The sequence below is a fragment of the Melozone crissalis genome, unplaced genomic scaffold (genome assembly GCF_028551555.1).
Source record: "Melozone crissalis strain CALT ecotype California unplaced genomic scaffold, PUWL_Pcris_2 ptg000013l_1, whole genome shotgun sequence".
NCBI lineage: Eukaryota > Metazoa > Chordata > Aves > Passeriformes > Passerellidae > Melozone > Melozone crissalis.
Window position 1 is genome coordinate 58,268,995 of NW_026535791.1, and position 14,618 is coordinate 58,283,612.

The 14,618-nt window shown below is 43.5% G+C and overlaps 2 protein-coding genes across 3 annotated transcripts; one reads left to right on the plus strand and one right to left on the minus strand.

The window, feature by feature from the left end:
- Window positions 1–1,391: 1,391 nt before the first annotated feature.
- PIGA (phosphatidylinositol glycan anchor biosynthesis class A) lies at window positions 1,392–8,533 on the minus strand. 2 transcript variants are annotated; one of them, XM_054271645.1, is made up of 7 exons: window positions 8,493–8,521; window positions 8,136–8,274; window positions 7,616–8,048; window positions 6,915–7,047; window positions 5,757–5,889; window positions 4,389–4,595; window positions 1,392–2,674 (listed from the first exon to the last, which is right to left on the minus strand). In XM_054271645.1, the coding sequence occupies exons 2-7, from the start codon at window positions 8,259–8,261 to the stop codon at window positions 2,411–2,413; spliced, it is 1,296 nt and encodes a 431-aa protein (XP_054127620.1). In that variant the 5' UTR covers window positions 8,262–8,274; window positions 8,493–8,521; the 3' UTR covers window positions 1,392–2,410. The 2 variants fall into 2 exon arrangements, with proteins under 2 accessions (XP_054127620.1, XP_054127619.1); XM_054271644.1 differs by having other exon boundaries at window positions 7,616–8,274; window positions 8,493–8,533.
- LOC128934613 (basic proline-rich protein-like) lies at window positions 8,532–9,554 on the plus strand. Its single transcript, XM_054272335.1, has one exon. The coding sequence runs from the start codon at window positions 8,532–8,534 to the stop codon at window positions 9,552–9,554; it is 1,023 nt and encodes a 340-aa protein (XP_054128310.1).
- Window positions 9,555–14,618: the final 5,064 nt, after the last annotated feature.

A 14,618-nucleotide genomic window follows, 5' to 3' on the forward strand; every position in this document is an offset into this window, starting at 1 on the left:
GTGCAAGACCTTGCTTAATTAGTGTCACTCTCCCTTTCCTAACATTTCCCTGGTATTTCACAACAATTGAATGTTACCTGCAAGCACAACTGAAATATTTTAATTTTTTAAACAAGTTATTTTATTAATTTCTAACCATATTCATTATCTCAGTAATTTTTTTTAGTATCCTGCTTATTTTATTTAGCCTGATGTTTTGTAGAACTGTAAATGTTTCTGTGGCATCATCCTTTACTCCACTGCACAAAGCCAGTGAGCAAATCATTTCCACAAAGTTCTGCATAATACAAGTGGTGTTATTTGAGAAACCAGTTATGGGTTAAGTTTGTATGGCAGCTTGTACAGAAAGATGATTATTAAAAAACATTCTCATAGGAACTCCAACAACCAGTGGTGAAAAGTAGCATTATGGTTTTTAGTTCTGTATTTTCTAATTACATCCTCCCACACATTAATGAAATGTATCCATTTTTTATGGAAAGGTAAATAAACCCCTAGATAAACTTTACATTGGGCTTGTAAACAAGACTATAACAAGGTTTTATTATGTTATTTGTAAGTACACAATGTTCCACAAAAGAAAACTTATTTTGAATAGATACACGCAATCCTTTTGATTTGTGTTTGCAGATGTTGCAGGAAACCAAACAGAACTAAAAGAGAACAAAGTATTACTAAAATTACACACACACATATATATATAACATTTCCCTGGAGTGGCAATCAGTATTTTCAAAAGGTTGTTAGAAATTTCAATGCTTGAACAATATAAAAAAAAAAGAATAACTTAAAAAAGTAGAATATTAGCTTAATTCTACCCATTTATCCTTAAACCTTGTGGCACCATTTTAGATGATTTCTGCTTTTAAAGCAGCTGTATGTTACATATCAAAGGCTAAAAATTCTAGTAAAAGAAAATAGACTTTATATATGGCAATTATTTACACTATCTTTTTGTTTCATGAAAATATGTTCAATGAAATTATAAAATGCTTGTGTAATTACATCTCTACATAAACAAGATGAATTTGGCAGAAGGAGTGTGTTAAATACTACTCTTCAAGGGTTTGGAAACAGTGTTTTCATATTGCACAGTTTTAATATTAATACAGTGTCCAACAGCACACAATACTCCAGAGTCATAAAATAGGAAGCTTGTCATGATTAGTGATGCTTGAAAAAGAAACTAACCCAGTGCATCAAACAAGGGGCAATTTTAGAGGTGGCTGACACAAATGAAACAAACACCTCTTCTCACAGCCATTGGCACAATGCTGTGCTGCCTCCTGCCCCAGTACAAATCACTCAGACTCCTCACAGCTGCTCCTTCTGTCTCTCCATGAAAAGCACAGCCATTGTTATTTCACTTAAGGAATACCTTCCCAAGAGTTCACATGCAGCACCTGGCAGCCAGTGTCTCTGACGTGGGTGAGGTGAAATCACTCACCCTGAACGCTGTCCCTCCCAGAGATGGACTGAAATGCCACTTTGGTCATAAGAAAGGAGAAGGGATGGGTGGGTGGGAGGTGGAGAGAGCAGGTAAGCACGAGTGTGCTTGTAAGCCCTTCACAGTTTTTGCTCTCTCACACACGTGTTACTTGACACTTTGGCACAGACTGCTGGAGGTTTTCAGGCCTGAGATGTTTCTAGAGGCTGTATTATCTCTAAATAATACTATTTCTTCCCCTATGTACCGAAAAGCAAAAGCAAAACCCAAAATCACTATAAGCTTTACATCACTTTCACACGTGTAAGGGAACAGGAAAAAATTAGCACCTCTGAAAATATCAGAAAATCATTATGGAATGTTGGTTTAGCAACAGAATGTGCAACTCTGACTAGGGAAGAACTTCAAAGTAATAATGCTAGGCAGGCAAAACACTGTCACTGGGACACAACTGCTAGAACTAAGTCTCTGAAATTTACATGGTAATGGACTTTATGACTAATTTCAAGTGCCATTTTCATCTTAGGAGAAAAAAAGGTGTATTTTGTTGAGATTTTAATTATTTTAAAAGAGGTCTTAAAATAAAAGTCACAGTAAATATCAGGGATTAGCAGGGATTACATTAAGCTAATAATTGTTGTGTTTTGCTTTCTCAAACACTTAAGTCCCTTTCTGCAATGTTCAAGTTATCAAGGGAAATCTTCTACTTTTGTTTCCAAGGCTTCTGACATATATAAAAACACATTTTCTCCTCCCAGCTTTCAGTGCAAAAGAGAAGCCCATAGATTTGCATTAATCCAAAACTGAACTAAGAACATCATCCTAAATTGAGGTAGCACATTGAACTAAGTTTCTTTCCAAGAACTTCAGAAAGAAACTGAAGAGTTTTAAGAGTAATGTCTCTGTCAGCAAGCATTAAAACCTTTAATGACTGACACGTTCTTCTCTCTCCACTTGCGCAATTTAGGAGTTTACAAGTTCCTCTTTAACTCTTCTTTTTTTCCCAAAAAAATACCGTTTAGTCCATGCACCCTTAGGTCCTGTAGCATCTATTGCAACATCAATAATGGAATCTGGAGTCATCCACCTCAGAAATGCCAAGAGAAGGAAGTTCAGAACAGCAAAAAAAGCAAAAATACACCCGGTCACGGGACCACAGTGAGTCATTAGTCTGTCAAGTCGCTCCTTCATTGGTAAAACCACTTCATCTGCAACTCTGTCATACACCTGAACAGAGAGGAGACAGAAAGTAACATCTTAAAAATGCATTGATTCTACCTCAAAAATCAGGCAGTACTTTATTATCACTGCACAAAATAAATGATCTAGTCTTAGCCACCAGACAGGACAAATATTGCCCCCCAAAAAGTTTGCAGATCCTAAGTGCTGATTTATGAGTCTTGTTCTAGATATTTCATTCATTCATTTAAGGAGAAATACGAAACATTCTCTTCTTTTACACACTTCAGAAGTATTTCATTAACTAGGAAGGCTGCATAATTTTTCTCTCATGTAATATTATACAGAAAGGGCTGGAGGTTTTAATGGATTGAATGGGTTCTAATCTCATATTCACATCAGTCCCAGGAAGAGCTTGAACATGCAATTACTAGATTTTAAACACAATGATGGATGAACTCTTAGGTGAGTTTGGCACTATTCCAAATCTCTGTATTTGAACAATGAACCAAATCCTAATAGGCTCCTGATTTTTGTTTAAAGAAACAGTAGTTCAATTACTACACAATGCAAATATTTGCCACTAGTGACTTATTATACATGTCAATCAAAGCCAACTACAAACCCACTACAAACCACTCCAAAAAGGCTTGAAGGACACAGTTATTTTCCTTATTTCCTTAAGAATGTTACAGACTCCATTCTACAGGTAACCTTATTTGGTAACAAACAACTATCTGGTAAATTCTGTAAAATTTACTTTAATTTTAAAGTAAATTACTTTTAAAGTAAATTTTAAAGTAAATTACTTTTTAATTTATCTTAAATTCTGTAAAATTTAAGATCTATGCATACTTCTACCAATTCTATGACCATTTTCCTTCATGAAGTATTGGTGGGTTTTTTTAAGAAAATGTTATATAAAGCAAACTCAAATCTAGGCTAACGTCTGTAAAAACTTTGCAATTCAAATGTTGCCTGCCGTTACAAAATCATAAAATGAATTATACTGATGGCACTTAAAAATATTAAAATAAACTGGTTGTACATGGCACTTCAAGGAGGCTTGTGAGAGATATACAGTTGAGTGCAGTACAATCTAAGTAAGAGGCATGGGGTTCAGCTACTCTCTCCTTCCTAAAACACAGGAGGTGAAGGCAGAAGTGACACAGCTCCACAGGTGTTTGTAACATTACTGCAGCCAACATTCTTCACTGAAGGCAGAGTTTTTCTACTGAAGTGCAGCTCTAGTTCTGAAATATGATTTCAAAACTATGAAAATAAATTTTCATTACAACCAGAGCTTATGTAAACTCAGCTGTGTTCAACCTTCCAGCACTAAACTACTTCACATAATTTTAAACTACTTGTTAGCACATGGCAAAGCTTTGTCATGAACTGTTCTTACCTTGTCATACACCTGAGCAGCACATTTTCCAGTTATGCCAGAAAAGTTACTTCATGTCAAGACTTGAACAAATAGAGTAGAAATCTAACTAATGATCTAGGCTTTTCTTCAAAATATTTACCAGCAATCATGGCATGTTAGAAAATACAAATACAAATAGAAAATATATCCAGGAGTTATTTGTGGGGAAAAAAAGCATTTTCTCGACCTTTTAAAATCATGTATGTTTGAGAGGAAACATGGTGAAAAATTACACTGGAATATTGCATGGTGAATGTGCCTAGTAATATTTCAAAGCAAGAATTGTTTCAGAAATGTAATTTCAGAGAATTTAAAAGAAGTGATTATACATACTTTCTCAGTTCTCTCTGCTACATTCCTCCACGTATAAAAAGTCTTTACTTTGTTATGAACAGTTTCTGGAGATGGCAGAGTTCCTGATCTGAGCTGGGCAATAGCTTTTTCTAGTCCATCACACAAAGATTTCACAGAGGGCTCACACAAAATGATGAGATTTTCTGGAAGTACCTCTGGAATCCCACCAACTCTTGTGCTCACCACCTTTGAAACAAACAAAAGAATTGGTAACATAAAAAATGAACCTGTGTGACAGCAATGCTATTACATTGTTTAGATGCAATTATTTAAAAGAATAGGAAAATATGATGGTTTGGGAACTTGACCTGTGTGTGAACTAAAAATGTAAACCCCAGAAAAGACAAACACAGCAGATTACCTTCAACATTGTCCATAAAGATTCTTTGGTGATAAAACAGAAGACTAACCAGACAGGTCTAATGAGTGATTATGAGACACCTTTCCTGAAGGTGTGTGCCACAATACACAACTGAACCTGTGTAATCAGATTTTGGACACTTCTTCCACAGTATCTCAAAAAAACCTGTTACCTCTACTTGCAGAGGATAATTTTACCACATACTTGAAATTCCAGTTTCCTAGGTTACTGAACACTTGCAAAAATGTATTTATATTAATCGGCATTATTATTTTTAAAGGGAAGTAAGAAATTACAAAGACTCACATTGTGCAATCATTTCTAAACATTGGGCAATAAGAAACTGCAAAACTTCTCACCTCTAGAGAAGAGATGGCAAAAGAGTAACTACAACTAGGTAGTAACTGCTGTTAAAGGATACTGAGGTAAAGAAAAAATTGAAGTCACTCCCATTTTCTATACTTACTGTAAATTAGGTAGTCTTATCAGTCTGTCTTCTTAATAAGGTTCCCTTATTGTTTCTTGTGAAACTCTAATTCTTTATGGCTACTGACTCAACTTCTTTTTTGAGTTGTCAGTCTGAGTTGTAAATTAGTCAGGGCTTTTACTGTTCTCTCTCTCACACTTATCTTGAATCTCTACACAGGAAGGCAATTTTTCTGCAGCTCCTTTCGAAGTAAACCTTTGTGAACATCAACTACCCCAAAACTCCATAAAGGAGCACATACAAAACAGTATTTGGCTAGTTCAGAGAACTGAGAGCAGATCTAAATGTTACTGCAAATTCTACACAAAATTCCTCTCGGAGTTAACCCTTCTCTCTCAGCTTCCAGGTGATCTGTAAATGGGGATAACATTTGCTTACCTCTGTCAAGACAGAGCCTCAGATGAAATCAATGTGATAAACACATTATTTTATTGTGAAATTTGTTTAAAATGGATACATGTCTTTTAGATACTGAGATTTTTTAGATTTTTTTTTTTACCTGTAAACCACAGCTTGCTGCCTCCACAATAGCCATACAAAAGGCCTCAGTGAGGGAAGTGTTGAGAAAAATGTGCCCCTGGACCAGGACATTTCTGACATCCTGGTGTTCCAGGCCTCCTAGAAGACGCACCCTGCATACAAGAGGAAAAAAAAACAAACAAAAAAACCCTCAGAGATAAATACTAGATTTGGATCATAATAATGCCACATATTCAGAAAAAGTACACCAATGGTTCACACTTATATAGTGAGAGAACAAAGATGGGCACCTCGGTTTAGTTTTCTCTAAATTTCTCCAGCAATGGAGAAATAGAAAACCCTGCTTTTTTACTGTCACACTGAAAGAAACTTCTGAAAATAAAGTTGGTGGGAGAAGTTGCTGTTTTAATGACATTTGCCTCCAGAACATTGCTACTGAGCCTTCTAGTTCTGCAAGAAAAAATGGCTTCAGTCAGTTAATAATTAAGATTTGTCAAATGCATTGTCTGAATTTTCAATGTGAGGTCAGACCAATCTGAGTCTGACAAGGGAAAAAGTTTTTAAGATATGATGATCAGGACATGTCATCTTGAAGAGATATTGGAAAACAATAAAGGGTAAAATGAGAATGATACTGACAAATTTAATTGTGACTAAAGCACAAAACAGGCAACAAAAAAACCTAGAAAATAAAATGAACATTCAAGAATATGAAACTGTTCTTGATCAAGAAAACCCAATAGAAATACATAAATGTATCTGTATCATGGCAACATTCTGGTAACATGGTAGCACCAGGCAACATGTTTGTAGCACCACAAGAACACATGAGACAAGCACTATGCTGAAGAGTTTCATAGTGAAAATAATAAATTCCTAGCAGTCATCCTGACATGCAATGGCACAAATGAGTTGTTAACACCTGATGCCATATGAGATCCAAGCATCATGGTTGCAGAGAGGGGCATGATAAATTTATATCTAAGCCACCTTTGAAGGCTCATTCAGGGCCTATTCATAGAAATATGAATTTATTTGCTGGGCCATAGTGCAGATCTCAAAGTCTTCAGTGTCTGGTTTATCTGCCTTGCCTTTAGCCTCAGGCTTTGGGGCTTATCTGGGGGAGGGAGGCAGGCAGGTCTCCACTCCTGAAGTACCTTGAAGGGTCAGAACCAACCTGTCATGCAGCTGGTATCTCTCCCGGACTTCTTCCAGTACGATTCGCTTTGGTCCTTCTCCTCCAACTAGGAAATGTAACTCTGGATATTTCTGACACAGCTCAGGAATTATACCACTAAGCAAATCAATACCTAAGAGGAGAAAATTTAGGGCAAGCCATTATTTCATTTGATTTCAGAACTTCTCATGATGTAGCCCACAACTACAACTATATTCAGGAGCAGAAGAACTGGAAACAAAAGTCTCCTGAAAAGTCTTCTTGTGTACAGTTAAACTACTGTACACAAAATTATGAAAAACCCACAACTTGGGACCTCATAGGAGACAAAAATGGAAAAAAAAATCACTTAAGTTGCTGTCATTGGATTAAATAAAAAACAATTAAAACAATTCTAACAGAATATATAGATTAGGCCCTAAATCTTATGCCCAATACGAGCCAAACCTTCAATTTTACAAACTGACCAAAGTTTTTGGTCTCTTCAGTATTACAAAGGAAACACACCTCTGAACCCACCATGTACAAAAACAATGTACATTTCTTCTTCTTGAGCTCACAAACACAAAAGCTTGGAACAGCCACCTCACCACTCCCAGTGCAAAATCCATCCATACCACAGATACAACCTAAGTAGTACCTGACCAAGACCTCTCCAAAGAAAGGAAACCAAAACAAGCTTACATTTGATCCCCCATTACCTTTTCTGTAAACGAGTCTGCTGACAACCACAATTGTTATTGTACTGTCATCCCTCCTGGAGGGGTCTGGGGTGAAGTCGGTGGGATCCACAGCGTTGGGGATGACAGAGACAATCCGAGGGTCCAGGGCTGCCCGCAACACCGTGTTCTCCTTGCTGGTGTAGGAGACGCAGATGATGTGGTTGGTGTCACACAGGGACACCGTCAGCAGCTTGTTGGTCAGCACCGAGCTGACATCGGCGAAGCCGAACAGGGAGTGGTCGGTGAACACGGTGCGCAGCCCCATGGTCTTGGCGTGGAACAGGGCGTCGTGGGCCATGGCCGAGAAGGAGCTGTGGGCGTGCACGATGGTCACCCGCTCCCGCACGAAGATGTACCTGAGCAAGGGCAGGCTGTGGAAGAGCGTCGTGGCCGTGGACTGGTTGTACATCACCTTCAGGGGCAGGTAGTAGACTTTCAGCCCGCTGGTGAGGTAGCGGACGCCCTTGCGGTGGCCGTAGGCGTGGGTGACCACCAGCACCTTGTGGCCGCGCTCGATGAGGCACTGTGACAGCTGGTACACGTGGCTCTCCACGCCCCCCATGTTGGGGTAGAAGAAGTCCGACACCATGCACACGCTGTGCGCCGCCGGGCCTCCGCCGTCCATGCCGGGCCCGCTCCTAACGGGGGAAGGAACCACAAGGCGCCATCACTCGCCGGCGGCCGCCCGCGACGACCCCCGGCCCCCTCAGTGCCGGCGGCGCCGCCGGGCCCACCGCGCGTCCCGCGCAGGCCGCACGCGGGGAGGGGCGGCCCTGGGCCACTGCAGAGCCCGGTCGCCGCGGCGGCGGCCCCGGGGAGCGCGGGCGGCGTGAGGGCGGGGGGACCGTGCACGTACCTGCCGGCGGCCGGCGCTCCCTGCGCGCTGCCAGGCGCCATGGCCCCATCGCCCGTCACCTCCGCGGCCACGCCCGCGCGGGGGGGCGCCGCAGCCAATCACCGCCCGGCGCGGCGTCACGCGGGAAAAACAGCGCCAATCGCTGAGCCGGACTGCCCCGGCCTCGCGCCCGGGACCCGCGCAACTCACGGCCCCTCCCCAAACCCCGGCCCCGCCCCGCTCCCATCCCGGGATCCGCCCCGCTCCTGGCCCCGCCCCGCTCCCATCCCGGGATCCCGCCCCAGCTCCCATCCCGGGATCCGCCCCGCTCCTGGCCCCGCCCCGCTCCCATCCCGGGATCCCGCCCCAGCTCCCATCCCGGGATCCGCCCCGCTCCTGGCCCCGCCCCGCTCCCATCCCGGGATCCCGCCCCAGCTCCCATCTCGGCCCTGCCCAAGTTCCCATCCCGGGATCCCGCCCCAGCTCCCATCTCGGCCCTGCCCAAGCTCCCATCCCGGGATCCGCCCCGTTCCTGGCCCCGCCCCACTCCCATCCCGGGATCCCGCCCCAGCTCCCATCCCGGCCCCGCTCCGCTCCCATCCCGGGATCCACCCCAGTTCCTGGCCCCGCCCCAGCTCCCATCCCGGGATCCCGCCCCGGTTCCCGGCTCCTCCCCAGTTCCCATCCCGGCTCCGGCCCCGCTCCCATCCTGGCCCCGCCCCAGTATCCGGCCCCGCCCCGCTCCCATCCCGGGATCCGCCCCAGGTCCTATTCCGGGATCCAGCCCCGTTCCCGGCCCCGCCCAGCTCCCACCCCAGGATCCGCCCCGCTCCCATCCCGGGATCCAGCCCCGCTGCCGGCCCCGTCCCAGCTCCCGGCCCCGCCCCAGCTCCGCCTCAGCTCCCCTCCCGGGATCCCGCCCCGCTCCACTCCCCGCCCAGCCCGAGCTGCCCTCCCGGGATCCCGCCCCAGATCCCATCCCGGTGTCCCGCCCCCTTCCCGGCACCAGGCACCGCGGGCCCGGCGCAAAGGCAGCGGCGATGTCCTTGCGGGAGTGGGAAGCTCGTCCCGGACGGCTGTTGACAAAAAAGTGTAGCACGGAGCTGCTGAAAAAGTGGCATAAATGCCATATGGAGATGGGATTGCCTCAAAATTCCAAAGGCTTTGCTCTGCCCCCAAAGGAGAAGCTCTCCTGGTGGATTTGGCTCAGTTACAGCTGGAGCTCCCGAAATGTTCTAGACTCTTCTGCCACAAGTGCTGAAAGCTTATTGTCTCTAAATGAAAATAAATTTTAAAACCATGTTTTTTATAGGCGGCCCGGCAGCTTGAACACTGGGAAAGGAGCTGGGTTGGCTTTGCTGTGTATTCCTGCTCTTCTCAAGGAGCCTTACCATCAGCCTTTTTTGCAGCTCCAACACTCTCCTGACTGCTGCTGGCTGCCAAGAAGGGGGTTCATGCCTTTCCTGTATGTTCCCAAAATTGCATTTGGCAGCTCCTTCTTCTTGCCAAGATTTCTGATGTGAATTTTGTCAGATTTGTCTGTCATGACTCCCATGCAAATGTGCTTGATGTGAGTGACAGTACAAGCTGACCTAGGCTGGAATGCTGGCTGGATTCCTGTTAGTTGAAGCTTGGACAGATGTGGTTTGGAGGCACTGATCCCAGGAAGGACTGAGGAAATCGGGCACTTCATTCTGGGTACTGAAAGATGTGAAAACCTCAGCTGTATTGAGTAAGAAAAGCATTGCTCATTGATGGAATTTTTTTCATGTGTTCAGAAAGATGGGACCAGCACTGGCAAATCTGATTTCATCATCAGGTGGGTCAAGAACCTGAATTCTAGGGGGAGAAGGTGAGTGTGAGGCCAGAAGAGGAGAAGCTTCTCACCAGCAACAGCAGGGTGTGAAAGAAGAAGAGTGAGAAGCAGGGGTTTGTAGGGATGCTATCTCAGAGGAAACTGCAGCCTGACTGTAAAGCTGTGGCCTTCAATAACATCTAGGAAAAAGCCCCCAAAACGGTGCCAGGAGAAGGAGGAATGCACCTGGGGGCTCTCCAGTGCAGCACCCCATGTGAACTCTGGTAAATGGCAGTGGTGACCTCCCTCCCTGGCTGTCACACTGCCCTGAAGAATCAAGCTGTCAAGTCACTCCAATTGTAACTGTTGGGAAAAAATGCTTATAGTTTTAACTATTTTGAATTATTTTTTTTTTAGATTAGTTCTTCATGTGTGTCCTCTAGAGAAGTTGTGATTCTTGGTAGCAAACTTTAAAAATCTGAAGAGAAATCGTAGCTGGTACATGACATAGCAGCCCCCTTTTTTTTTCCTTTACTTTCCTGGCAGTTGGTCACAGGCTCTGTATGTCCTTCTGAAGGAAATCAGGGATTGTGGCCAACCTTCATGCCTTTGGCCTGGCATGTTGGTTTTAGTGATCTGACATCTGTGTTCTTCATTAGATGTGTCTGGCTGGGCTTGATGTCATTCCTGTCAGTGATCCAGCAAATCCCCCTGTATCAGCAGCCTTCTCCTGTTGTCATGTTCAAGGGAACTTGAAAAATTTGTCTGCCAAGGAGCCTAGACAAACCTTAATGGAAAGGAGAGGAATCTTTGCCACTGCCAAGCTGAAAAAGGTGCTGCTAAATTTTGTCTCCACAGCTGGTTCACAAGGATGGGATAACATTCACTTTTCACTGGCTGTGGTGTTGTGTTGTGTATTCATAAAATTGTCACAGATCCTGGTCATAGCCAGAGTTTGTCCTGGCCTGATCTGGGGTGAAGCCTATACTGAAGGTACTAACAGCTGAAGAAAGAATCAAATTTTCTTACTTTGGAAATCCTGCACTCAGTGTATGCACTTCCTCACTTAGAGCACATACAAGGTCAGAGTGAGACTGGAGGATAAATGAGCAGAGAGCAAAGATGTAAAACCTGTGACAGCAGAGTAATTGCCACTTCCAAGCCTGGTCCTTGAATGCTCTGAAACATCTCATAAATTGAGTTAATGGAGGGAGAAGATGGAAGACACTCCAAGAGACTCCTGTGTCTTTGTTCAGGTAGCAGATGCCATCGTGCCTCAAGGAGACCTCTTCAGTGTTCATGAAAATATAGGAAAACTTTCTGCCAAGTACTCCATGCTTTCCATTCCCACTCAGGCTCCTCTCAGGCTGAATTTTCCACTCTATCCCCCAGCCTTTTGGGTGACACTGCTTATTCCATGTCTGTATGGAGCAAAGACTATCACCGTTTGGTGAAGTGGCTTTGCTGCGTGTTGTAAGTGGGTGTATTAAATTAATGCATTTATTTACACTCCATACAAGCCTAAAACATGCACATTTATTATAAAAAATAATAGTAATTGACAAAAACAAGCTATCAGTCATTCAGAGAGTACTTCACTAAAGAGTGTTGAAGCAGTGCTGCTCTAGAGCCTGATGCAGTGACAAGGGAGACATAGTGCTCCTGGAAAAGAAATCTTGTTTTGTGGAATAGTGGTGTGAGACTGCACAAGTGGCTTGAAGTGAAGGACATTTCGTTTTTGTGGTCCAGGAAAGCAGAAACTGTTGGAAGCCACAAAAGAAGTTCATCAGTGGAAAATAGTACTGCTGAATGGAGAATTGTGGCATAGAGATGTATCATAAACAGAGTAATGAAACCAGGCAGGACAGCCAGAGACAGCCTAACACCTTGTGTGAAAAATGACAGTGTTTGCAGGTTTTGATCCTGTTGGAATTAAATAGGCTCCAAAACAAAGAGGAAAGCAAATTTGGAATTGTTCCTCTGAAGAAAGAGGGCTAATTGTCCTTCAATTTAGTTTACTTTTACAGGGTAAGGCTGAACAGCCTGTCACTTCTAAGATTCCTGCATAGGAGGAGTGAGTATCCAACTCTCTACCTCAGCAGTTGTTTTTTGCTGCTAGGAAATGGCAACAGGATCTAATAGATTTCTATAGTAGTGTGGAAATGTTGGTTTTGCCTGGTTTCTACTGCATACAGCCAATCTTATTACCTGGCTGGAATGCCTCCCATAAAGCAGCCAGGAAAAATCATGGTCTTCTCATTCAAGCACCTGGGTTTTCCTATTCATGGAATCCCACAGAAGCTGGCTGAAATTACATGTAAATGTACTTCTGAAACACAGGTTTCAAGTTGAAGGCTTAACAAACCGCAGTGCTGTCTGTGAAGGAAATTACCATTAAATGCAAACTGGAGAAAGGCTTCTTTTCTTGAAGCCAGATTTCTCTCTTAAATGCCAGAAAATGAGTTGGTTTTCCATTTTACAGACACTTCTCCCTTCCAAGCAGTTTGGAATTCATTGTGGGACGTGAATTGCTAACAGAAGGGAGAAGGTGATTGGCAAGGCTGAAGGGTGTGCCTGTTTGCTCTCACATGTGTGATCTGTGCCTCTCATGCCCCCAGGTCTCAGTCACTTGGTCACCTCTGTGTGTTACGATGCTCTTCCACCCCAGAGCCCAGAGCATTCCCTTCTCTGTCAAATCAGGTCACTGAAGGTGAAGAAGAGCATGAGGGCTTGGGAGCAGTCAAAGGATGTACACCAGGAGCAGCTTCCAGTCCTCTGGGCTTACAAACAAGTTACACCTCTTAGCAGGAGACAGGACAGGACAGCTGCTTCCAGTGCATTGGCTGTGACTGAGAAGAATCCTCTTTCCCACCCCCTGCCAGTGAGTCACTCACCACTGCCCTGCAGGATCCATTCCAGTACCTGACACTTGGTCTCTGGTCCTTCCTGGTCCCCAGCAGGAGCAGTGATGCCAAACAAAGCCTGGATGGTGCCTGTCTTCTGCCTTCCCAGCAGTTCCAGCTTAAATACTCATCAAATAGGGCAGAAAAAGATTCCTGAGATTCCACACAGAGTGGTGTCTGTGCTTATCCTCACATTTTAAGCCTGTCAGAAGTTGGTTTTGTACTGGCAGACCCAGGGTATCTCTGTCCTTGAGCCAGCATACCACTACTATCAACCCTAACAAGCCATCTGACTAATTTGAGAGAAATAAAGTTCTGCCTTTGTCTGATTTGGATCAAATGATTTACAGTAACACACAGGTCTGGTGTCAGTTATGAAGCCACAGCATGTTGACCTGTTTTTTCTTTTATTGTTTTTGGGTCAGATTTACTAGATTTTACTGTCTATTTAGTTGCAGATCTGTTTCTGCTTTTGCAGCCTTGGGGCCACATCAGAGCACTTTAATGCTGATGTATCAGCTGTGCTAGAAGAGAAGGCCTGTCCTAGAGGTCTTTTGTTTGTATCTTTAAAACTGTTATTGACAAAGTCTTAAAAACTCCTGGCAATTTATGTAGAGTTCTACATTGTATGATTGTATGAGTTGGCACAAACTGGAGTGGCAGAACTGTTGGGTGGGTTTCAGCTTTAAAATGGGTTTAACTAAAAGTTGAGTGTGTGTGAGGACTTGGTGGTGGAGGAGAAAAAAGGTGCAGTGACAACAGTAGATGGAGCTATTGGAAACTTAAAATGTGTTCGTCCTTGTGGTGCTGCAAAATATTTCTGTGCAAAGCTGAAGAACCTTTACCTGGTATGTTTTATTTCCTTCTACTAATGCCCCTACCCACAAATGCTCCAGAACATTTTTGGCACTGTCCTCTGTAGTCATTTTACCAAATAGAGTAGTACCTGCCTGCATTCTACAGTTTGAATTTAAAGGAAACTGAGTTTCTTATAAAAAATAAGCATCAACTATCTATAGTCCTACATATTGATACTATAATTAACATTATATTGATAGCTTGAATCCAGATTTACACCATAAGGCAAAAGTAATTAATTTTAATTATACTTTAAAATCCATTCAATGAGACAAGGGTTTCTTTAAATTGATACTGTTACTGCAGCTTTGAATATCTAGAGATAAAAATAAAGTAAGGTCTGTGGAGGCAGAAGTAATTTTTATTTGATTGTTAGAATTGAAAAGACTCAGAGAGACATGCAAACCATTCTCGAGGCGTGAAACACAAACCACAGATTGCAAGCTCTGTGGGGCTGGGAGGTGCTGCTCTGAGGTTAATTTAATTGATGTGGAGCAGGGCAAGGTGAAAGGCGACTGTACTCCAGGGCACAGGTAGAGAAGTGTAGGCATTCTTAGCTCTGAAAGCTTTTAGGAGTGAGCTGTGGGTAGA